Source organism: Mandrillus leucophaeus, unplaced genomic scaffold (genome assembly GCF_000951045.1).
Source record: "Mandrillus leucophaeus isolate KB7577 unplaced genomic scaffold, Mleu.le_1.0 Scaffold346, whole genome shotgun sequence".
Taxonomy (NCBI): Eukaryota; Metazoa; Chordata; class Mammalia; order Primates; family Cercopithecidae; genus Mandrillus; species Mandrillus leucophaeus.
Window position 1 is genome coordinate 150,644 of NW_012103654.1, and position 25,763 is coordinate 176,406.

At 35.5% G+C, this 25,763-nt stretch overlaps 1 protein-coding gene across 4 annotated transcripts in view; it reads right to left on the reverse strand.

Annotated features, from left to right (window-relative positions):
* The window catches only part of IL7 (interleukin 7), a 70,371-nt gene that overhangs the window by 31,085 nt on the left and 13,523 nt on the right, over positions 1–25,763 (reverse strand). For all 4 annotated transcript variants that reach the window (XM_011989069.1, XM_011989068.1, XM_011989067.1 and 1 more), the window contains exon 2: positions 24,666–24,802. In XM_011989069.1, the coding sequence (XP_011844459.1) occupies positions 24,666–24,802 (137 nt within the window). The remainder of the gene's footprint in view (positions 1–24,665; positions 24,803–25,763) is intronic.

The window sequence follows — 25,763 nt, forward strand, 5'->3', positions numbered from 1 at the left end:
AAATGGAGAGATATTCCAGGTCATGGGTAGAAAAACTCAATATTGTCATGATGTCAGTTCTTTCCAAATGAATGTACAGACTCAATGCAATTCCAATCAGAATCCCAGGAAGTTATTTTGTAGAAATTGACAAATTGGTTCTAAAGTTTATGTGAAGAGGAAAAAGACCCAGGAGAGTAAATTCAATATTGAAAGAAAAGAGCAAAGTTAGAGGACTGACAGCACTCAATTTCAAAACCTACTATAAACATACAGTAACCAAGACATTATAGTATTAGTGAAAAAACAGACAAATAAATCAATGGACCAGAATATGAGCTCAGAAATAAACTCACCTAAGTATAATCCATTGATGTTTGACAAAGGGGCAAAGGCTATTAATAAAATGGAGCAGTCTCTTTTCAACAAATGGTGTTAAGACAACTGGACGTTCACATCCTCACCCCTAACATTAATCTAGACACAGACCTTGAATCTTTCACAAAAATTAGTTCAAAATCGATCACAGACTTCAATGTAAAATGCAAGATTACAAAAATCCTGGAGAATGACATACGAGAAATTCTTGGTGAACCTGGGCATTGAGATGGCATTTTAAATAAAATACCAAAGGCGTGATCCATGAAAGAGGTGATTGATAAGCTGAACTCCATTAAAATTCAGAACTTCTGCTTTGCAAAAAGCAGCATCAGGAGAATGAGAAGACAAGCAACAGACTGGAAAAAAATATTTACAAAGGACATATCTGATAAAAGAATATTACCCAAATTTTATACAGAACTCTTAAAAATCTAAAATAAGAAAATTTACAACCCAATAAAAATGGGCAAAAACTCTGAATAAGTACCTCAGCAAAGAAGATACACAGATATCTAATAAGCATATGAAATATTATTCAACAGCATATGCCATCAGAGAAATGCAAATTAAAGAACAATGAGATACTATGACACCCTATTAGAATGGCCAAAACCCAAAACACTGATCACACTAAATGCTGACAAAGATGTAGAACAAAAAGAATTTTCATTCATTGCTAATGGGAAGGTAAAATGTTACAACCACTTTGAAAGACAATTTGGTGGTCTTCTACAAAAATAAACAATCTCTTATCATTTAATGCAGCAATCCTTGCTATTTACCCAAAGGATTTGAAAATTTGTGGCCACACAAAACCCCCATGTGAATAATTATAGCGACTTTGTTCGTAATGACCAAAACTTGGAAGGAATGGATATGTCCTTCAGTAGGTGAATGAGTAAGTAAACTGTAGTGCTTCTAGACAATGGAATATTTTTTTTCAGTTCTAAAATGAAATGAGATATCAAACAATGAGAAAACATGGAACGACCTTAAACGCATAATACTAAGTGAAAGAAGCCGATCTGAAAAAGGCTATATACAGTTTGAGTGCAAGTATGTAACATTCTGGAAAAGGTAAAACTAGAGACAGTAAAAAGATTCGTGGTTTGTCAAGATTTAAGAGGGAGCAAGTGGATGAATAGGAGAGGCACAAAGAATGAACAGTGAAGTTGTTAGGGCAGTGAAACTATTCTGTAATATAATTTGGATTGAAGACATTTGGCAAAACCCATAGAATGTACAACACCAAGAATGAATCTTAATTGAAACTATGGACTTTGGGAGACAATGATGTGTACAGTCATTGATCATAATAAATGTACCACTGTGAGAATGACTGTTGATAGTGGGGAAATTTGTCTGTGGGGACAAGGAGTATATGGGACCTCTGTACTTTCAGCTCAGCATCCTATGCCTATGCGTGTTAGGTGTGCAGGCATAGAAAATATACACATATAGATGCATATATAGGGTTTTATGAGGGTATTTTCCTTTTTCATTTTGTTAAAAAATAGGATCACGGTGTATACATCACACTTCAATTTTTGTATCATTCTCACTTTATATCATGACCATCATTCTAGGTCAAACATACTAAAACAATATTTTTGTAACTGCATAATGTTCCACATTAAGTGTATTCCACAAATTATTCAATACTTCTCTTATTGATTAATAGTCAAATATTTGCTCCTACCAACAATTCTATAACAGACATCTTTGTATGTATATCTGTATGTGTTTGTTATCTCATTTTATACTAATGATTGCATTTCTGTAGACTTAGTTCCCAAAAGGGAGATTTGCTGAATAAAATGGTATATGTATTTTTAAAATAATTTGTGCTTCTACCAGCATATAAAGGAGGCCATTCTGTAACATTCTTACTTGGATCAGATGTCATCAGTCTTTACCATTTTTACCAATCCTGAGAAGTGAAAAATTATGCCTCATTATAGCTTAGATTTGCATTTTTGTAACTACTTGAAGATGAACATCATTTCATGTTAATTAACAATTTGCATCTTCTTTTCTATGAATAGTGTGTTCTTACCCACTTTCTTATATGTTTTTTGTCTTTTAATGATCAGTTGATAATTTTATATAAGCAATTAAAAAAACTTTCACTATTTTACTTTAGGTTTATCTCTTACATACTGCATACAGTGTGAGTGAGTGAGTGTGTGTGTGTGTGTGTGTGTGAATAATCAGGTTAATTTTGGGGCTTAACATAGTTTATATTTATTGTCAGTCATTCTATTTCTTTTTGTTCCTTTTCCTTTATTTTATAATTTTAGTATAATTTTAATATTTAAGTGACTACATTGTATTTTCCTTTTCCTTTGTAATTTGAAAGACTCTAATTCTTTTAAGAGTGTTTTCCAATAATTATTAAAATTATATTCTCTACCAACCTAATTAGTATACATAACCACTAATCATTCTAATATAAGGGAGGGATTTATCATCTTTTTAACTTTCTCGGTCCTTCTATAACCACATACTTTTTATATTCTTAGATCTTAGGTGAAACATGTTATGTTTGTGTTTCAATATTTACAATAGTTATATAGAAATCACCAAATACTGCAGCATTTAATAGTGATTGTTTTATATCACTTTTTCTTTACTATAGATATTTATTAATATCTTGTTCAAATGGAGTAATCTTAAAGTCAGGTTTTTATGAATAAAGAAGCAGTACCCTTGCTGGCTTATGTGTGTCTTTATTATTCTTGGTACATTCAATAAAATTTGCCTGGATCTAAGACTGTGAACGCACAGTCACAAAACTTAGTAGTTATCACAAAATTCAGTAGAGCTTGGTCAATTGGAGCTAAACATTGGTAAAAAAAAAAAAAAAAAAAAACAGAGGTTAACCTAATTGTATCCTTTTGTCAACATGTTTCCCCTCTCTTGCAGGAAGGATGCTTCCTTGAAAAAATTCACCTTGATATATCCTAGTGTTTGTCTCTTACTGTTGAGTCATAATCAACAAGTTTAAGATTTTAATACAGAAATAGATCTCCTATTCTGAACTTTTGCTTCTAGTTTGCTGTGCTATTTTCTCTTCAGAAACACTTATTATTTATAGATTAGCTCTCTGCTCTGTCTATGGTATCAATCATCTTCTCTTAATTATATATACATATGCATACACAGACCAATATGCAAAGACACACACACACACACACACACACACGTGAGACAGGTCAGAAGATAGTATGTAGACAGATACACAAATTATTTCCTTTTGCTTTATAGGAGATCTTTACACTTTTGTCTATCAAGTGATTATATCATAAAATCACTCTTATTTTTTTATACACCCATTATTATAATTTAAGCCTTTAACTTCCTATCTGATGGAGATAAACTCCTCTGAAAGCATCATGTAATTTCTGAAAATTCCCATAGTGTTGTCTAATGTGTGTTCTTTAATAAACTCTTCAGGTTCTTCTCCTTGGTCTCCACAACTTGCTGTCATAGAAATGACGAACTTCATGAAGCCACCACTTTCCTAGGTAAAGCTACTTCTCTAGTGGGAATCACTAATGTTCCCCACTCCAGTTGTGGAGAGGGGACAGATCTTATTGTGTCAGAAAGTGTTTTCCTAGCTGTTTCCTGGCTGTTGGAGCTCCAAAACCTCCTAGTGCAATAGACATTCTGGTTTTCATTCAATATCTTTCCTGTTTCTCTCTCTCCATTATTTAGTAGTCATTTTTTAGTGAAAGTTAATACTACTTCCATCTCTGACCTGAGCTTTGATTGGTCTAAGACTTAGATACTAAGCTAATAAAGGTTATCCCAGCTCTCTGTCCAAAGCAACTTGCTCAATTAAACAAGGTCTAAGGCAGTTGAGACCTCAGATTTCCACTGACATAGGGATTTTTTCATAGATAATCCAATCAGAGTACATCTAAGACCTTAGTTAACTATAAGCAAGGGAATTATCATTCTCCTGGATATGAAAGAAGAAAAACCCTGGTGGCTACCGGTAAGCCACAACATGAAGATTAATGCCACATGGAGAAATGCAGAGTCAAAAACTTGCAAAGAAATAGAGTTGAAATTCTAAGCCACAGTTGAAAGTGTTCAACTGGGGTCTTTTCAGTTACACAGGCCATTAAATAACTCTTTAATGTTTAAGTCCATTTATGCTCAGTTTTCTACTAATTATACATGAAAGCATACTGACACAAATATACATGCTGAGGAAGCACACTTTCTTGAGCCTGGGGGGTTCAAAAACGAATACCTTGTGTCCGGCTGCTCTAAAACCTGCCCCCCTTTCTGTTGCAGCCACTGCTACAAATGAAAGGCTTGCTCCTGCTGTACCATCACATGGTTAGGGGAATACAATCATAGCACTGGAACAACTCTAGTCCTCTCTTAACTGAGATTTTTAAAGTAAGTCATTTCTAGTCCCAAAGAGAGGAGGAAGTTCCTTCTTCTCCTGTGGGAAAACAATCAGTCGTATTTCCTATCCCAGGAACCCTTCTTCCTAGAATAACGGACAGTGCAAGCAATATCTAACAACTATCACTACCATTACACTCCATGCTATTTTGGTTGCTGTAGCCTTGTAGTATATAGTTTGAAGTTGGATAGCATGGTGCCTCCAGCTTTGTTCTTTTTGCTTAGGATTGTCTTGGCAATACTGGCTCTTTTTTGGGTCCATATGAATTTTATGGTAGTTTCTTCTAATTCTGTGAAGAATATTAATAGTAATTTAATGGGAGTAGCATTGGATCTATAAATTACTTTGGGCAGTATGGCCATTTTCACAATGTTGATTCTTCCTACCCATGAGCACAAAATGTTTTTTCATTTGTTTGTGTCCTCTCTGGTATACTTGAGCAGTGGTTTGTAGTTCTCCTTGAAGAGATCTTCATTCCCCTTGTTAGCTGTATTCCTAAGTATTTTATCCTCTTTGTAGCAATTGTGAATGGGAGTTCATTCATGATTTGGTTTTCTCCTTGTGTATTGTTGTTGTATAGGAACGCTTATGATTTTTGCACATTGATTTTGTATTCTGAGACTTTGCTGAAGTTGCTTATCAGCTTAAGAAGCTTTTGGGCTGAGACAATGGGGTTTTCTAGATATAAAATCATGTCATTGGCAAGCAGTCTGACTTCCTCTCTTCCTATTTGAATACCCTTTATTTCTTTCTCTTGCCTGATTGCACTGGCCAGAACTTCCAATACTATGTTGAATAGTAGTGGTGAGAGTGGCATCCTTGTCTTGTGCTAGATTTCAAGGGGAATGCTTCCAGCTTTTGTCCATTCAGTATGATATTGGCTGTGGGTTTGTCATAAATGGCTCTTGTTATTTTGAGGTGTGTTCCATTAGTATCTAGTTTATTCAGAGTTTTTAACATGGGGGGTGGGAAGTTGAATTTTATCAAAGGCCTTTTCTACATCTATTGAGATAATCATGTGGTTTTTGTCTTCAGTTCAGTTTACGTGATGGATTACATTTAATGATTTTTGTAAGTTGCACCAGCCTTATATCCCAGAGATGAAGTCAACTGGATAATGGTGGATAAGTTTTTTGATGTGCTACTGGATTTGGTTTGGCAGTATTTTACCGAGGATTTTTGTATTGACGTTTGTCAGAGATACTGACCTGAAGTTTTCTTTTTTTTTGTAGTATCTCTGCCGGGTTTTGGTGGATGATACTGGCTTCATACAATGAGTTAGGAAGGAGTCCCTCCTTTTCAGTTGTTTGGAATAGTTTCAGAATAAATGATACCAGCTCCTCTTTGTACCTCTGGTAGAATTCAGCTCTAAATCTGTCTGGTCCCAGTGTTTTTTTTTTTGTTTGGTAGGCTATTTATTACTGCCTCAATTTCAGAACTTGTTATTGGCCTATTCAAGGATTCAACTTCTTCCTGGTTCAGTCTTGGGAGGATATATGTGTCCAGGAATTTATCCATTTCTTCTAGATTTTCTGGTTTATTTGCATAGAGGTGTTTATGATATTCTCTGATGGTTGTTTGTATTTCTGTGGGGTCAGTGATGATATTTATCTTATCATTTTATTGTGTATATTTGATTCTTCTCCCTTTTCTTCTTTATTAGTCTAACTAGCAGTCTATTTTATTAATTTTTTCAAAAACCAGCTCCTGGATTCATTAATATTTTGAAGGGTTTTCTATGTCTATATCTGCTTCGATTCTTCTCTGTTCTTGGTTATTTCTTGTGTTCTGCTAGCTTTGGGGTTTGCTTGCACTTGGTTCTCTAGTTCTTTTAGTTGTGATGTTAGGATGTCAATTAGAGATCTTTCTGGCTTTTTAATGTGGACATTTAGTTTTATAAATTTCCCTCGTAACACTGCTGTCACTGCATTCCAGAGATTCTGGTACATTGCCTCTTTATTTTCATTGATTTCAAAGAACTTCTTGATTTCTGCCTTAAGTTCATTATTTACCCAGGAGTCATTCAGGAGCAGGTTGTTCAATTTCCATGTAATTGTATGGTTTTGAGTGAGTTTCTTAAAATTGAGTTCTAATTTGATTGCGCTGTGGTCTAAGAGACTGTTTCTTGTGATTTCAGTTCTTTGGCATTTGCCGAGGAGTGTTTTACTCCCAATTATGTAATTGATTTTACAGTAAGTGCCATGTGGTGCCAAGAATGTACATTCTGTTATCTTGGGGTGGAGAGTTCTGTAGATATCTATCAGGTCCACTTGATCCAGAACTGAGTTCAAGTCCTGAATGTCCTTGTTAATTTTCTGCCTCAATGATCTGTCTGATATTGACAGTGCAGTGTTAAATTCTCTCACCATTATTCTGTGGGAGTCCAGGTCTCTTTGTATGTCTCTAAGAATGTGTTTTATGAATCTGGGTGCTCCTGTATTGGGTGCATATATATGCAGGACAGTTAGCTCTTCTTGTTGAATTGGACCCTTTACAATTATGTAATGCCTTTCTTTATATATATTTTTTTATCTTTATTGGTTTAAAATCTGTTTGGTCAGAAACTAGGATTGCAACCCCTGATTTTTTTCTGTTTTCCATTTGCTTGGTAGATTTTCCTATTTTGAGCCTATGTATGTCTTTGTACATGAGATGGACTCTTAAATACAGCACACCAGTGGGCCTTGACTCTTCATCCAGCTTGCCACTGTGTGCTTTTTAATTGGGGCATTTAGCCCATTTACATTTAAGGTTAATATTCGTATGTGTGAAGTTGATCCTGTCATCATGATGCTAGCTGGTTATTTTACAGACTTGTTGATGTAGTTGCTTCATACTGTCATTGGTCTATGTACTTCAGTGTGTTTTTGTAGTGGCTGGTAATGATTTTTCCTTTCCATATTTAGTGCTTCCTTCAGGAACTCTTGCATAGCAGGCCTGGTGGTGACAAATTTCCTCAGCATTTGTCTGTCTGGAAAGGATTTTATTTCTCCTTTGCTTATAAAGCTTAGTTTCACTGGATATGACATTTTGGTTAGAAACTTTTTTTTTTTTTTAAGAGTGTTGAATATTGGCCCCCAATCTCTTCTGGCTTGCAGGGTTTCTGCTGAGAGGTCTGCTGTTATTCTGATGGGCTTCCCTTTGTAGGTGACCTGGCCTTTCCCTCTGGCTGCCCTTAATATTTTTTTCCTTCATTTCAACCTTGGAGAATTTGACGATCATGTGTCTTGGAGTGGTTCTTCTCATGGCTTATCTTACTGGGGCTCTCTGTACTTCCTGATTTTGACTGTTGGCCTGTCTTGCTAGGTTGAGGAAGTTCTCCTGGATGACATCCTAAAGCATGTTTTCCAACTTAGTTCAATTCTCACCATATCTTTCAGGTACCCCAATCAGGCATAGGTTCCGTGTGTGTACATAATCCCATAGTTCTCACAGGTTCTGTTCATTTCTTTCCATGCCCTTTTTTCTCTAATTTTGTGTTTTATTTCAGCAAGATAGTCCTCAAGTTATGAAATGCTTTCCTCCACTTGATCTTTTCAGCTATTGATAACTGTGGTTGCATTGGAAAGTTCTTGTGTTGTATTTTTCAGCTCCATCAGGTCATTTATGTTTCTCACCAAACATTATTCTGGTTAACAGCTCCTGTAATGTTTTATCATAGTTCTTAACTTCTTCGCACTGGGTTAGAACATGCTCCTTTGGCTCAGTGAAGTTCATTATTACCCACCTTCTGAAGCCTACTTCTGCCAGTGTATCCATCTCAGCCTCAGCTCAGTTCTGTGCCCTTGTTGGAAAGGTGTTGCAATCATTTCAAGAAGAGGTACTCTGGCTTTTTGAGTTTTCAGTGTTTTTTCATTGATTATTTCTCATCTTGCTGAGGTTATCTACCTTTGATGGAGTTTTTGTGGGTACTTTTTTGTTGATCCTGTTGTTGTTGCTTTCTGTTTTCTTTTCTTTCAACAGTCAGGCCCCTCTTCCATAAGGCTGCTCTCGTTTGCTGGGGGTCCACTCCAGACCCTATTTGCCTGGGTCTCTCCCACCCCTGGGAGTGTCACTAGTGGAGGCTGCAGAACAGCAAAGATGGCTGACTGCTCCTTCCTCTGGGAGCTCCATCCCAGAGGGTTACTGACCTCATGTTAGTGGGAATGTTTTTATATAAGGTATCTGGTGACCCCTGTTGGGGTTGGTCTCACCCAGTCAGGAGAACAGGATCAAGGACCCACATAATGAAGCACTCTGGCTGGAATCCCACTCGTCTGAACTGCCTGGATTCCTCAGAGGCAGCAGGGGAAAAGACTAAGTCTGCTGATCCATGGAGACAATAGCCGCTCCCCCCAACAGAAGCTCCATCCCAGGTGTATCAGAGCTTTGTCTGTAAACCCCTGGCTGGAGATGATGAAATTTCCAGAGGGAGGCCACATGCAGTAAAGAGGGATGGGTTCAGGTGCAGCCTAAAGAGGCAGTCTGGTGATACCTGCCACAGCTGCTGTGTTGTACTGTGGAGAATTTCTCCTGAATCTGAACTACCCAATATCTCTGGCACCAACAGGGGAAAAGGCAGACTGGAGGCTGCAGTGATGGTTGCTGACCCTGTTCTAAGTTCAGTCATCTTAGGCAGCAGGTAGCCATAGTGATGGTGGCTGCCCTTCCCTCTAGGAACTCTGTAGTCTTAGGCAGCCCCCAGTCCAGTGGCCACTGAGAGAATATGCACTGCTCTGTGTTTGGAACCCAAGGCCCTTTTGCATGGGAATCTCCTTTATGGGAATCTCCCTTATGATGGGAATCTCCTGATTTGCAGGTTGCACCCATCCATGAAAAAAGTGTGGTTTCCTGGGCAGGGTAGCACAATCACTCACTGCCTCCCTTGGCTGGGGATGGGAGTCCCACTTACCCCTGCAGCCCCCAGGTGGGCCATTATTCCACTCTGATTTCTTTGCTTTCTGTCAGTTGCGCCAACCACCTAGTCAGTCCAAATAAGAGAACCTGGATACCTTAGTTGCCAGTGCAGGATTCACTTGCTATTTTTGTTATTTCGGTGGGTGCCTCCAACTGCAGCTGTTTCTAGTCAGCCATCATGGCCCAGCTCTCACTCATTAGTCTTAAGGTTAATATACAGTAATGGTTATATACTATCCTACAAGCAGCAATCTAATTACCATTAACATTCTTCACAGAATTAGAAGAAACTACCATAAAATTCATATGGACCCAAAAAAGAGCCAGTATTGCCAAGAAAATCCTAAGCAAAAAGAACAAAGCTGGAGGCACCATGCTACCCGACTTCAAACTGTATACTACAAGGCTACAGCAACCATTGGTCTACGTGTTCCATTGGTCTACGTGTCTGTTTTTGTACTAGTACCATGCTATTTTGGTTGCAACTGTAAATTTATAATCACAAGTGCTTATATGCTGACTTTATAACTGTCTTACTATTTACTTGAACTTTAAATATGAATTTCAACTATAGAACCTATAATTAATGAGACAATTTGAGAGACGAAGTATGAGATGGATATATTCGAACATTCTGGTGAGCTGAAGTGGGATGGTAACAGGCAGATCAAAGATAAAGATTTACTAAAGAAATATGGAAAGCAAAACAGCCAAATATGATAAACCAAACTGTCAGAAGAGAGTGTTTTGTTTCGAGAGCATAACTTTAAACACCACCTGGTTAAGCAAAAATAAGCAAGCCATTAGGTAAACTGCAAGTAAATATATGAGTAGCACATAAACCAATAGTGAGAAGTCACTGATAGAGCCAATATGGTGAAGACTGTAAGTCATATAATGATTTTACAATATCACTGTTATGAACTGAATATTTGTGTCTCCTCGAAATTCATGTGTTGAAACCCTAACCCCCAATGTGTTGGCATTAGAAAATGAGGCCTTTGGGAGGTAATTAAGTCATGAAGGTGAACCTCTAATGAATGGTGGTAGTGCCTTATAAAGAAACACCAGAGAGTTCTCTAGCCATTTGAAAATTTCACATTCTGCCACAAGAAGATATGAGAAGCTGGCAGTCCATAACCTGGAAGAGGTCCTTCACCAGAACCCAACCGTACTGCCACCCCAATCTTGGACTTCCAGCCTCCAGAACTGTGAGGAATAAATTTCTGTTGTTTATAAGCCACCAAAGTACCAAAGTCCATGGTTCTTTGATATGGCAGCCAGAAGTATCTAACACAGTCACTTATGTATATCAACATCTTTACAACATAATTTTGAATTATACAATATACATGACATAACATATAATTTTATGCTACACTGTAATTTTATAACTTTAAAATAACATTTAAGTTTTAAAAATGTAAACTATGTTCATTCACTCAGTCAGTCAATAAATATTTATGAAGGGTCTTGTCTGTAACAGGTAACATTCTAGATGCTGGGGATACAAGGGTTATCAAGACAGAGAGTCTCTGTCCTAAAAATATATAATTTCAGACAGTAGCAAGAACCATGAGGAAAATTAAAAAATACAATATATTTTGAAGAGGCCACTCTAATTTTACAAGGAAGTGAGTTTTGTGCCATCAATTGACCTTTTACTACAGTGTCTGCATTTTTCTCTTGGTTGGTTGGATTTTATATTCAGTAGCTCCCCCCACCCCCTACCTTCTCCTTGAAAAGGCTCATGAGTGCTCTATTGCCTAAATTCTGACATATATAAGTTTCTGCCTGTGCACTTTATATTTGAACAATAACTTGTCTATGTATCAAAATCTGAGTCACATTTTTAATCTCTCAGAATTTTGTAGACATTATTCCATTATCTTTTGCATTTAGATGTGAAAAATCTGAAGCTACTCTGATTCTCCTCCAAATGACTTGCCATTTCCACCTTTAGAATTATTCTTCCTTGCTCTTGAAATTCAGTCACTTTTCCAAGATGTAACTTAGTAACAATCATGTTGAATCAATTTTTATAGTACATGATATACTACTTAGCACGCACGGTTCATTCCATTTTTGCTTTAATTTGTGTAAAAATTTTCCTCCGTCATAGGTTGTTTCACTCTTCCATTTCAATGAATTTCCTTTGGTAGGAACAATTATTCATAAAATGGCTCACTATCATCTCTTCTTATCTCTTATTGTTTCAGCAACTGTTTGTAATTTGTATTTTTACTTTGCATTCATGGTTATTATAACAAATCTATTACATATTTTTTGTTTATTCTTCTTGTTATTGCTAACATTTTTGTCAGGTCCAAAATGGAGGGAGTGCATAATTTTGTATTTCAATGTATTTCCTTGGTTGTATAATATACTTTTTCATCTCATTGCATTCTTTTATCAACTACTCTTTGATATTCTTTCGTAAAATTCATGTATACTTTAAAACTATGGTGTGAAGTACAAATGAAGGTTTTTATTCTATTTCTTGGTGTCTGTCCTCTTCCAGAATGGACTCTCATATTCTAGGTTTCTTTTAGTCTTTTTATTTTGCTGTGGAATTTCTGTGTGGTTATCACAGAAATTCATCTTAAATTTATTTTCATCTTAAATTTATTTACATCTTAAATTTATTTACATCTTAAATTTAAAGTGGACCACTCTGTGCTGATATTTATTTGACTCTACATCTCATGATCCTCTTCTCACTTATTATAGCCTCTTCTCTGCTGAATTTCTAAGTTAAGCCACGGTATTATCTGCTCTGTGTGCTCTTAGAAAGCCTGGGAACACAGCTATATGGGAAGGGGTATGTGGCAATGGTAGTGCACTGAGAAGTGGGAAAATCTGTGGTCAATTTTATTGGTGGACAGGGACTGTCCACTTTCTTTTTATTAAAGACTATTTTACAGAGTGGTTTTAGGTTCACAAAAAAATGAGAAGAAGGTATAGAGATTCCTCATATACTTGATGACACTGTGAAATACAGTTATGTGTCACTTAATGATGGGGGATATGTTCTGAGAAATGTGTCATTAAGTAATGGTGCCATTAGATGATTTCATCGTTGCACAAACATCATAGAACCCAAACCTAAATGTTATAGCCTACTACATACCTAGGTTATAAGGTATAGCCTATTGCTCTTAGGCTACAAACCTGTATAGCATGCACTAAATACTATAGACAATAATAACACAATGGTAAGTATTTGTGTGTCTAAACGTATCTAAATATAGAAGAGGTACAGTAAAAATATGGCATAAAATATTAAAAATAGTACACTTGTATAGGGGACCTTCCATGGATGGAGCTTGCAGAACTGCAAGTTGCTCTGGATGAGTTAGTGAGTGAGTGATGAGTGAATGTGAAGGCCTAGGACACTACTGTGTACACTACTGTGCTATACCTTTATATGGCTGGCATGCAATGGGTTTGTTTACATCAGTATCATCACAAACATGTGAGTAATGCATTCTAAGACATTACCACAGCTATCATGTCACTAGGCAATATGAATGTTGCAACTCCATTATAATCTTTGGGGCCACCATGGTATATGCAGTCCCTCATTGACTGAAACATTATGTCATATGATTGTGCAAGTTTGGTCTTTCCCCAGATTCCTGACACACAACCCATAAAATCCTTGAAACCTCCAAAGGGATGTCTTTTTCAGTGTTAATGAGATGACTGGTGACTGGCAGCCCGTAGGTAGCCCCCAGCTCCAGCCCCAGTCCCAGCCCCTAGGATAACAAAGCGTAAATAGAGGGTTGGGACTTTCAGCCCCACCCCCATCCCCCAACTTCTGGGGAGGGGAGAGGGGATGAAGGTTATGTTGATCACCAATGGCCAATGATTTAATCAGTCATGCCTAACTCTCCAGAGAGCTTACAAATAGCTGAACATGTGGAGGTATTTGGAGGGTGGCACACCCGGAGAGGGCATGAAAGCTCCAGACCTGCTCTCCCATACCTTGCCCATGAATCTCTTCATCTATACCTTTGTAATATTCTTTATAATAAATGATAAATATTAGTATTTCCTCGTATTCTGAGAGCTGCTCTAGCAAATTAGTTAAACCCAAGGAGCAGGTTGTAGGATCCCCATTGTATAGCCAGTTGGTCAGAAGCACAGGTTAGACAACCTAGGGTTTGTGATTGGCATCTGAAGTGTGGGTGGAGGGGGAAAGAGGAGTCATGAAGACAGCCTCAACCTGTGTTATATGATGTTGTCTCCAGGTAGATAGTGTCATAATTGAATTGACAACCAGCTTGTGTCCTTTGCAGAATTGATTCCTTACTTAGAATATGGGGGAAAAAATCTCCCACACATTTGGTCACAGAAGTCTTCTGTGTTGATTGTTGTTGAAGGAGAGAATAAGAAAACTGTTTTTTTTTTCTACAGATACTCTCTGTCCCCACACATGCATAGCTTTCCCTGTTATCAACACTGTGCTCTTTTTAACAATTTACCTTTTGTTAAAGTGCATCATGGTGTATGGTGAGCTGGCCTGCATGAAGAAAGTGTTCTCCTTTGGTCTTCAAGTTTCCTCCCAATTGAGAAAGAGGTGTTTTGCTTTTCATAGAGACTACCATATTTAGGGTTCATTTTCCCAATTCACTTGCTTTTCTCCAGTAGACATTTCCACGACCTCTCTTCAAAGTGTAGTGTTAGTGAATTTTTTTTCAGGATGTTGTCCACTTTTGTCACCACTTATTTGAGTTTCCTAGGGCTTCTATAACAAATGTCCAAGAACAGAGTGGCTTAAAACAACAGAAATTTACTCTCTCACAGTTCTGGAAGCCATAAGTCTGACATCAAAGTGTTGGGAGGGTTGTCCTTTTGGAGGCTCTGTGGCGAAATCATTTCATGACTTTCTCGTAGATTTTGGTGGCTGCTGGCAATCCTTGGTGTTCCTTGGCCAAGCTAAGTTGATGCATAAAATTAACCATCAAAATACTATTACCTCATTATCTTTCTAATACCCATGGAATCAGTAGTGATGACTCTCTTTTCACTTCTGATAGTAGTAATTTGTGTCTTTTTCTTATTTTCAGGGTCAGCCTGGCTGGAGGCTTATTAATTTTATTGATCTTTTCAAAGAACCAGTTTTGCTTTCATTGATTTTCCTCTATTAATTTCTTGTTCTCAATTTCATCTCTAATTTCATCATTTATTTACTTCTGATTAATTTAGTTTTAATTTTCTCTCTCATTTCTGTTTTCCTAAGGTGGAAAATTAGACTATTGATTTTATATCTTTTTCTTTTCTTTCTATGCATTTAATACCCTAAGCACTGTTCTCACTGTATCACACAAATATCTATTTTCTTTTCATTTAATTCAAAATATTTTAAAATTTCTTTTCAGACATTTTGTTTGACCCATATGTTATCAAAAATTGTGTTTTTAATTTCCAAATATTTGGGAATTTTCCATCTATTTTTCTTATTTTATTGATTTCTATTTCAATTACATTTTGGTTGAGAGAATGCTGTGCATGACTTGTACTTACAAAAATTTGTTAAGGTGTGTTTTATGGCTCAGTACATGTTCAATCTTGGGGAATATTCCATGTGAGCTTGAGAAAAATGTGCATTATGCTGTTGTTTGATGAAGTATTTTATAACTGTCAATTAGATCCAGTTGATTTATGGTGATTTCAAGTTCATCTGTAACCTTATTGATTTCCTCGCTGCACAATCTGTCAGTTACTGACAGAAGGCTGTGAAGTTTCCAACTACCATAACAGATATATGTATTTCTTGCAGTTTATCAGTTTTTGCTTCACAGAGTTTGATGCTGTTGTTAGGTATGTACAGAGCAAAGATTCTTATGTCTTCTTGGATAATTAGCCCTTTATTATAATATAATGCACCCTCTGTATATCCATGACAGTCTGCCTTGCTCTGAAGTTGACTTTGACTGAAATGAGTATAGCTACTCCCATTTTGATTAGTGTTAACATCGTGTATCATTCCCCATCATAATACTTTCAATCTATGTGTATCTTTATATTTAAAGTAGGTTTCTTTTAGACAACATAGGTTTTTAAAATCTACTATTTTTATTTAATTTTTATAACTAGAAAAAAGTGATTCATAGAACAAAATGCCTTGCCTCTTAAAAAGCAATGTCTCTTGTTAAATTGCAACTGATTAGTCATGCTACTGAGTCATATAAACAGGAAATTTATATTTTAGCATAACGTGATGTTAAAAAACTAATTTTTATTGTAATCAATTTACATTTGCTTTTATTTCTGAACTACAATTATTTAAACATTGTCCATTTATTTACACATATTTTTGAAGTAATATTTGACAAGAATTTGATCCTTCTTTGGCTACTTCTGTTAGCAAACCAATAAAATGCAAGACCAAATCCTGATAGGTGCTGGGGGAGAGATACTTTATTAGAGAGTTTAAAAAGAAGAAAAATGGTACCAGATTTGAAATGGGACAAATAACTCAAGTGTCATTAAAAAGTTTAGACACACAGGGGAGGCAGGAAGGTTAGTCAGGGCCCACTGACGGCTGCAGAAGTGGTCCCAGTGAGATCTGGCAACTACTTGAACTAAGACTAGTAGTAGAAGTCTATAGAATAAATGGAGAATACAGGTGTTAAGATGATATACTAAACTATAGAATTTGGTGATGGATGAGATGAAGGCTTTCAGAATTGAAAGACTGGGAAAATGCTAAGATTACCTAAGACAGAGAATACAGAAGCAGGAACAGGCTAAATGTGATGATAAATTAGTTCACTATTAGGCATGAGGTGCCATAGTACATCTGGGTAGAAATATCTACTTGATATTCGAATTAAATGGTCCTAGAGTTCATGGAGAAATGTAGACTTTAGGCTATATGAGAGCTGTCAGTGCAAAGACAAAAGTTGAATCTGTGAAAGCCTCTAGAATAGAGTCACAGTTAAAAATATTGGAAGTTGTGAAAGCATATTATAACTGATTAATCATTAGATTTATAGGTTTATAATTTAAAATAAAGGGATAGCCCTGTATTTGCCTACAATTAGACTGAGTTATTTCTAGAAAGCATTTGGCCATTTCCAGCAGCCTTTATATTTTGAAACAGCCTTTGCTCTGGTGACTAAGAGTTATGTAGTTCAACCAAATGAGTTATATTTAGGTAAAATAATTTTTTATGGACAAAAATATTGTACAACATCCAAAACTAGCTCATATTGATATCAAAAAGTACCTGACATTTGACTCATAACAAATTTCCAAAGAAACATATGTTCAAAAAAACAGGCTTCCTAGATTATTCAAAATTAGCTCTGGGTTCTCATTAATTTATGGTGTTAACAATCCGTAAACTATTTATTAAACATTTGAAAAACCACTACATTTAAGATGCTGGGCTAATAGTCTGTGAGATACAAAGATGACTCAAACATAAAATCTGTCCTTACTATATATATATAGACTAGTATGGGGAAATAAGATGCATACTTAGGTAAGTATACAAGGAGTGGAGAGTTAGAAATCATAGATAATTTTAAAATAAAATAAAGAAAAATTCCATTTGCAATAGCATTAAAGAGACACAAGATACTTAAGAATAACTTTAACAAAAGAAAGGTAAAACCTATATTCTGAAAACTATAAAATATTGTTAAATTTTAAAAGATACAAATAAATGGATAAAGGATTCCATGTTCATGGGCCACAAGCATTTTTGAGCATTATTAAGAAGATGATATTCCTAAATTAATTAATGCATGAAACAAAATCCCTATCAGAATCCCAGTTGACTTCTTTGTAGAAATTTGACAAGCTGATTCTAAAATCTTCACGTGGAATTCCAGGGGACCTGAAATAACCAAAACAATCTCAAGAAAAAAAAAAAAAACACACAAGTAGAAGGATTCATATTTCCTGATTTCAAAGCTTATCCAAAGAAAGAGTAACAAAGACAGTCTGGTACTGACCCAGGACAGATATATATATAAACAAAATGGAATTGCAGAGTCCAGAAATAAACCCATACATCTCTGGTGAAGTGATGTTTGATGAGGACGCCAATATTATTCAAGGGGAAAGAGGGGTTCTTTCTTCTCCAAGTGTCACTTATTTGTGGCTTTATAGGAAAACTATTTCTGTAGAAATTTCACACCAGCCCCTGATCCCTCCCACCTTGGTGCCCAAATTGAACCCTCTGAAATTTTATTATATAGATGTCACTACATAAAAATAAAATTATCTATCAAAAGTAAGAAACTAAGGGAATTATGAATGGAAAGATGTTTTAAACAGATAGGACAATTATAGAGTTATACTTAGGCCAAGCACAGTGACTCATGCCTGTAATACCAGCACTTTGAGAGGCTGAAGCAGGCAGATTACTTGAGATCAGGAGTTTGGGAACAACCTGATCAACATGGCAAAAACCTATCTCTACTAAAACTACAAAAATTAGCTGGGTGTGTGGCGCATGCCTGTAATCCTAGCTACTTGGTAGGCAGAAGCACAATAATTGCTTGAAGCTGGAAGGTGGAGAATATAATGAGCTGAGAACACACCACTGCACTCCAGCCTGGGTGATGGAGTGAAACTCTGTCTCTAAATTAATAAATTAAGTTATACTTAATATATTATAATGTACTCTTACCAAATGATGAGAATATCATCAAAATCTAATGGGAGAATGAAAATGGATCTTGAAGCTCCCCACCACTTCTCTACAGTCTGTCATTGCTTCTGTCCATACCACTCACTTAACCATACTTACTAGTATATGGAGTCACATGGTTTAGTAATTGCTCAGAGATATGATATCACCAGAGAGATTTAGATTGCATTTAAATTATAAAGCTATTTAATTTACTAATCCCTAAAAAAAGGTAGTCAATCCATAAAAAAAAATCAGTAATTTCATCAGTATAAAAGATTTTAAAGAAGTAAAAACACAAGTGAAAGACAAAACTGATTTCAAAACTAAATACCAAGCTACAGTAATTGAGACTGTCTGGTCCTGGCATAGGGATTATATATCAATGAATTACCATTGAGAGGTCAGAAATAAACCCATACATTTGAGTTCAGTTTATTTTCAACAAGGGTATCAAGACATTCAATGAGGGAAAATATAATTTTCAATATCAGATGCAGGAACTATTGGATAACCACATGAAAAAGAATGAAGTTGGACCCCTACCTCACACCATATACATAAATTAACTCAGTATGAATCAAAGACCAACATGTGAGACTGAAACTATAAAGCTCTTAGAATAAAACATACCTGTAAATCTTTGTTGTCTTGGATTAAGCAATAGTTTCTTTGATATGAAAACAAAAACATGAGCACAAAGAGTAAATGAATTGAACTTCATAAAAATTAAAAAAGTCCTTCAAAGGACACTATCAAGAAAATAAAACATAATACAAATGATGGGAGGAAAAATTATAATATCTGATAAAGGTCTAGGATACAGAGCATATAAAGAACTCTTACAAATATAAAACTGAAAAAACAAATAACCCAATTTAAAAGTGGGTGAAAATTTTGAATAAACAATTCCCCAAAAGAAGATATGCAAAATGGCTGATAATAACAGCCAATAATGAAAAGATGCTTGACATCATTAGTCATCAAGGAAATGAAAATCAGTATCACTATGAGATACTATTTCACACCCACAGAGATAGCTAGAATAAAAAAGTTAGATGACAACAAGTTTTGGTGAGAATGTAGAGAAATCAGAGCCTTAACAAACTGCTGGTAGAAATGCAAATGGTGCAGCCTCTTTAGAAACAGTTTGCAGCTCCTCAAAAAGTTTAACAGAGTGACCATATAATCCAACAACTTGACTACTAGGAACATTCCAAGAGAATTGCATAAAAACTTGCATAGTCAAAGAATGGGAAACCCAAATGTCCAAAAATTGATGAATGAATAAACAAAATGTGGCATATCCACACAACAGAATTGTATTGATCCGTGAAGAGAAATGAAATACCAACTCCTGTTATCATATGGATTAATCTTAAAAACATTATGCGAAGGCAAACAAGATCAATACAAAAAGTTGCATATCATCCATATGAATTATATACAAGACTTATATGAAATGTCCAGAATAGGTAAATTCCTAGAGACAGAAAGCAGAATGCAGAATAGTGGCTGCCAGAGGCTGGTGATGGGGAATAAAGAGTTACTGCTAACAGGTAGAATATTTCTTTTGGCAATGATGAAAATATTCTAGAATTAGATAGTGATAATGATGGCATAATTTATTGCAGGCATACCTCAGAGATACTGTGGGTTTGGTTCCACTGCAGTAAAGCAAATATCACAATAAAGTGAGTCACACAATGTTGTTTGGTTTCCCAGCATATAAAAGTTATGTTTACACTATACTATAGCCTATTATGTGTACAATAGCCTTACGTTTAAAATAACAATGTATATATCTTAATTTAAAAGGACTTTTTTGCTGAAAAATGCTAACAATCATTTGAGACTTCAGGATACTGTAAACTTTTTTGCTGGTGGAGGGTCTTACTTCAACATTAGTGGATGCTGACTGATGAGAGTGGTGGTTGCTGAAGGTTGGGTGGCTGTAGTAATATTTAAAATAAGGCAACAATGCAGTTTGCCACATAGATTAACTCTTTCTTTCACAAAAGATTCCTCTGTAGCATGTGATACTGTTAGAAAGCATTTTATCCACAGTAGAACTTCTTTTAAAATTAGAGGCAATCCTCTCAAATCCTTCCATTGCTTTAACTAATTTTGTGTAATATTCTAAATGTTTTCTTGTCATTTCAGCAATATTCACAGCATCTTTACTCAAAGTAAAATTATTTCAAGAAACCACTTTCTTTGCTCATACTTGAGAAGCAGCTCCTCATCCATTCCAGTTTTATCCTGAGATTTCAGCATTTCAGTCACATCTTCAGGCTTCACTTCTAATTCTAATTCTCTTGCTATTTCTACTATATCTGCATTTGCTCTCTCTATTGAAGTCTTGAACCCCTCAAAGTCATCTATGAGAGTTGGAATCAACTTCTTCCAAACTCCTGTTAATGTGGATATTTTGACCTCCTCCCATGAATCACAAATGTTTTTAAGGGCATCTATTACAGAACAATGAATCCTGTTCACAAGGTTTCAATTCTTTGCCCAGATCCATTAGATGAATCATTATCTCTGGCAGCCATAGCCTTACAAAATATATATCTTAAATAATAAGACTTGAAAGTTGAAATTACTCTTTGATTTAAAGGCTGAAAAACAGATGTTATATTAGCAGTTATGAAAACATTAATATCCATCAGTACTCTTGGGTGACCAATTTTACACTGTCAACGAGCAATAATATTTTGCTGAAACTTAAAGTCACCAGCTGCATTTCTCCCTAACAAGAGACTCAGTTTGTCCTCTTAAGCTTTGAAGCCAGACATTGACTTCTCTTCTTTAGCTATGAAAGTTTTAGATGTCACCTATTTCCAGTAGAAGGATGTTTCATCTACATTGAAGTCTGTTGTTTAGTGTAGCCACTTTTACCAATTATCTTAGCTAGACCTTCTGGATAACTTGCTGAAACTTCTACACAGGCCAAAATTGCTTCTTTACTACTTTCAGAACACCATTTACATCTTTTTGTTTCTGAGTTTGGTTTACAACCAGTCTATTTGTTAGATGATAAGCAGACATCTAACAAACAGGCAGTCACTCTTCCTACTTTTAAAACTGTAACTTGCACTATACACCACCAACCTTTAACCCTCACCAAAATGTAAGCTTCTTAAAAGAAGGATCTGTACTTGGTCCATCATTGTATTCACACCCAAACCCAACATCACCCACATAAATGGGTTTTTCATAGTAACTTGTACATATCAGGCCCTAAATAAATGTTTGCTGAATGAATAAACTATCACAGAGATTGTCCTTGGGAGGTAGGAGAGTCGGGTAGAGAGCATAGAGAAAGATTCTGGCTCAGTCACTTATAAACTGGGTAACCCTGGGCCTCAGATTCTTCTGTTCTGAAACAGAGGTAGTAAGGATGCTTTTCTCAAAAGCTGTTGTAAGGATTAAATTAGTTAACACGTGGAAAGCACTAAGAACATAACAAGCACTTCATAACTATTAGTATTGTGGTCTCCCCAAAACTTAAACACAGTAATGTCTGCAAAGCATCTAGTCCACACTGAGTGCATGAGTAACTAAATCTGCTCTACCAGTCATGTTGATATTAATAATTCATTCAGACTTTCTCCTTACCTCAAATTTATCCCCTTCTATGTATAGAAAACATTCTTAAAGTTACTATGGAACTACTAAGTTGGACTGACTAGCTGCATTCTTTTCCATGTCTTGTGAATTAACCTCCTTAAGAAGAGTAGCCATGTTTTGTTTTTTGAAAATAGTATTATTATTGCTGCTGACGTACTTGTTCTTGTTTTGTGTGTTAATGAGATAAGCTCCTCTATATTCTCCCACCAAAAAAATGTGTCATGAGTCTGTTGGATAAAACTCTCCTTTTATGGAATTTTAATGGCATATTCTTTTGAAGTTTTATACACATATAGTTATCTGTAAATGTTGAACTAGCACTAGTTTGTTCTCTGCTCAGATAATAAAATTAAATGAGAAACATTATCTTGACTCAAAAGATTAATTTAGTAGCATCATCTAATGCAATGTCCAAATTAGCAAGAAATCTAAATTAACATTTACTATGCCCTATTTTTTTTCTTGTCAATGGGCAAAATCAGGGACCTCTGGATTACAATGTACAGTGTAGCACAGTATCTCTTTTTAGTTTCCATATTCCTACAAGAGGTATAACACTAAATTCCTCAAGGCATCATGCCACTTCAGTATGAGTACGTGGAAGAGACAGTGGAGTAAAAGGGGGGACAGATTAGACAATTTCTCCCATCTTATGAACATTTGAGAGAGTTTTCCATTGCTATTCAGAGTTTCAATCCAATTGAAAAAAGACTAATTATCTGTTAAAACAATACATTAATCACATTGTATTGATACAGCTCTGAAACCTTGGAAAAAATTAACTCTTGCAGATGACATGTTTGTCTATGTAGAAAATTCCTAATAATAACAGACTTCTAGAACAAACAAGTGATTATAGTAAGGTTGCAGGACATAGGTTAATATACAAAAGTCAATTGCTTTCCTATATACCAGCAATAAACAACTAAAATTTGAAATTAGAAACACACCATTTACAATAGCACTAAAATATGAAATACTTAGGTATAAGTCTAATAAAATATTTACAGGATTTATATGATGAAAAGAACAAAGCTCTGATGAAAGTTTGCATTTTCAACCACATCTTCTTTTGCAGAGTTTTACACACATATAATTATTTACAAATGTTGCCAAACTAATACTCATTTGTTCTCTGTCCAGATAATAAATTTAAATGATGAAAAAAATTAAAAAAGAGATAGTACATGATAATGGCTAAGAAGACTCAATATTGTTAAGATTTCAGTAAAGATGTGAATTCAGACACCTCAGCAAAGCAGATATACAAATGGCAATAAGTATCTGAAAAGATGGTCAACATTGTATGTCATTATGGAATGGAAAATTGAAACAACACTGAAATACTATGGCAAGCCTATTACAATGGTTAATATCTGAAACACTGACAATACCAAACGCTGGCAAAGATGGACGTCATTAGGATCTCATTCATTGCTGGTAAGGAGGCAAAATGGTACAGCCACTTTGGAAGAAAGTTTGGCAGTTTTGTACAAAGCTAAACACAGTCTTACCATATGATCCAGCAGTCATGCTTGTAGGTATTTACCTGAGTTGGAAACTTATGTCCACAAAAAACCCTGCATGTATATGTTTATAGAAGTTTTATTCATAATTTCCAAATATTGGAAGCAACTAAGACACATTTTTCAATCAGTGAAAAAATAAACAAGTTGTGGTATATTCACTCAATAGACTGCTATCCAGCAATAAGAAAAAATGAAATATCAAGCCACAAAAAAGTATGGGAGATGCTTTGATTCACATTGCTAAGTGAAAGAATCCAGTCTAAAGAGGCCACATACAGACCGCATGATTCTAACTACATGACATTCTAAAGAAGGCAAAACTACAGAGATATAAACAAATCAGTGGTTACTAGGAGTTCAGGGGTAAACAGGTAAGGATGAGTTGGTGGATAGATTTTTACCATATGATTTGTATGATATGTAATCACGGATATGTGATGTTATACATTTATCAAAACCCATAAAACTATAAAACATAAGGAATGAATCCTAACGTTAAATATGCACTTATGTAATGTATTAATGCTGGCTCATCAATTGTAATAAATGTACCATACTGATGTAAGATAAGGGAAAGAGTGCAGAGGGAGAGAGAGCATATGGAAATTTTCTATTTTCTGTTCAAATTTTCTAGAAACCTAAGCTGGCTCTAAGGTATAAAATATATTAATTAGAAAAGCTTTACCCATCAAAAATAGAAAATTTAACTCACAACAAATTATTGATTACACATAGATATAAAATACACACATAAATAACTATGCATCTACATATACACATCCAAATAAAACACATCTATTCACCATACGTTTTAAATATTTACTCTGTTATTTTCCCTCTCTTAATGTAATGCTTCTACAAGGACTAACATGGTAAAGGAGAGGTGAGGAAATTTAGGCGGTGATAATGAATTATGCTTACAAGAAATTTACTAGTGAATAGGACTGAAATGAATAGTCGTGAGCATCTTAGAGTCTAGGAAAGAATTATTTTTAAGCTACATAATTATGTCAGCTATAAAAATATACAGTTAGTAGCTCATTAAATTTTATTCTGTAGTTATTTCACTTTCTTGTCAAGAAATATGAATACTTGATTATAAAACTACATACCAAAAAAAAGTTCAAATTTTCCCAATGCATGAAAATGTGAGTAAAACAAAATAAGCACATACCAATAATTGATCGATGCTGACCATTAGAACACTCTCATATTGTTTGCCATCTTTACCTTCAATATCACAATCAGATGATGCTACTGGCAACAGAACAAGGATCAGGGGAGGAAGTCCAAAGATATACCTAAAAGAAACTGAATTCAACAGTAAATAAGAATGTGCTAAATGTTATATCATATTGCATTTGATTGTGGGGTTTCAATGGACTGGACCATTTATTTCTAATAATTTAAAAAATACATCTTGATTTGGAGATACTACAGGAAGAACCCCAAAAGTTGAACTTATGTAACAACCAAAGTGGAACAGTATTTTGGAGTGTAGCATCCTTTCACTTTTTTATTTTGCAATTACTCTTTAGGAAAGTGTAAAACAAGAGTGATGAAATCAGAGACTGCTTCTGAAAAACACTCAAGGGTGTTAATCAATTTGCATTTATGTTGAACATCCCCATAAGAAAAGACATCCACAGGTTAAGAGATGCACTACATTTCAAAGAGTTACCTATTGTTGAAATTTTATGATGTACTGCACATAATTGTATATTTTTGTAAAACTTGATGGTAGTTTGTATGTCTATTTGATTATTGGAGGCAACCCTGTGGGAGGGATTGCACTGTAACTACTGTAACTGCACGCTTTCTTTTTAATAATGAACCCTGAAGGGTTTACATTCCCAAAAGTCTTACAAAGTTTATGTTTGTATTTTGGGACTCCTCTCCTATCCTTTCACTATCTTCTGTCTCTGAATCCCCAGAGACTCAGAATCCTTTCAAACACAGCGCTGTCCAGCTTCTTGTCATGTTAGAAAAACTCAATAAATAAATTCACATCCTCAGATAGAAACCAATGATTTCTATCTGGTTTTTTGTTTGTTTGTTTGTTTGTTTTTGGTTTTTTGTTGTTGTTGTTGTTTTGTTTTTGTTTTTTTTGTTTGTTTGTTTTTTGAGACGGAGTCTCGCTCTGTTGCCCAGGCTGGAATGCAGTGGCCAGATCTCAGTCCACTGCAAGCTCTGCCTCCCGGGTTTACGCCATTCTCCTGCCTCAGCCTCCCGAGTAGCTGGGACTACAGGTGCCCGCCACCTCGCCCGGCTA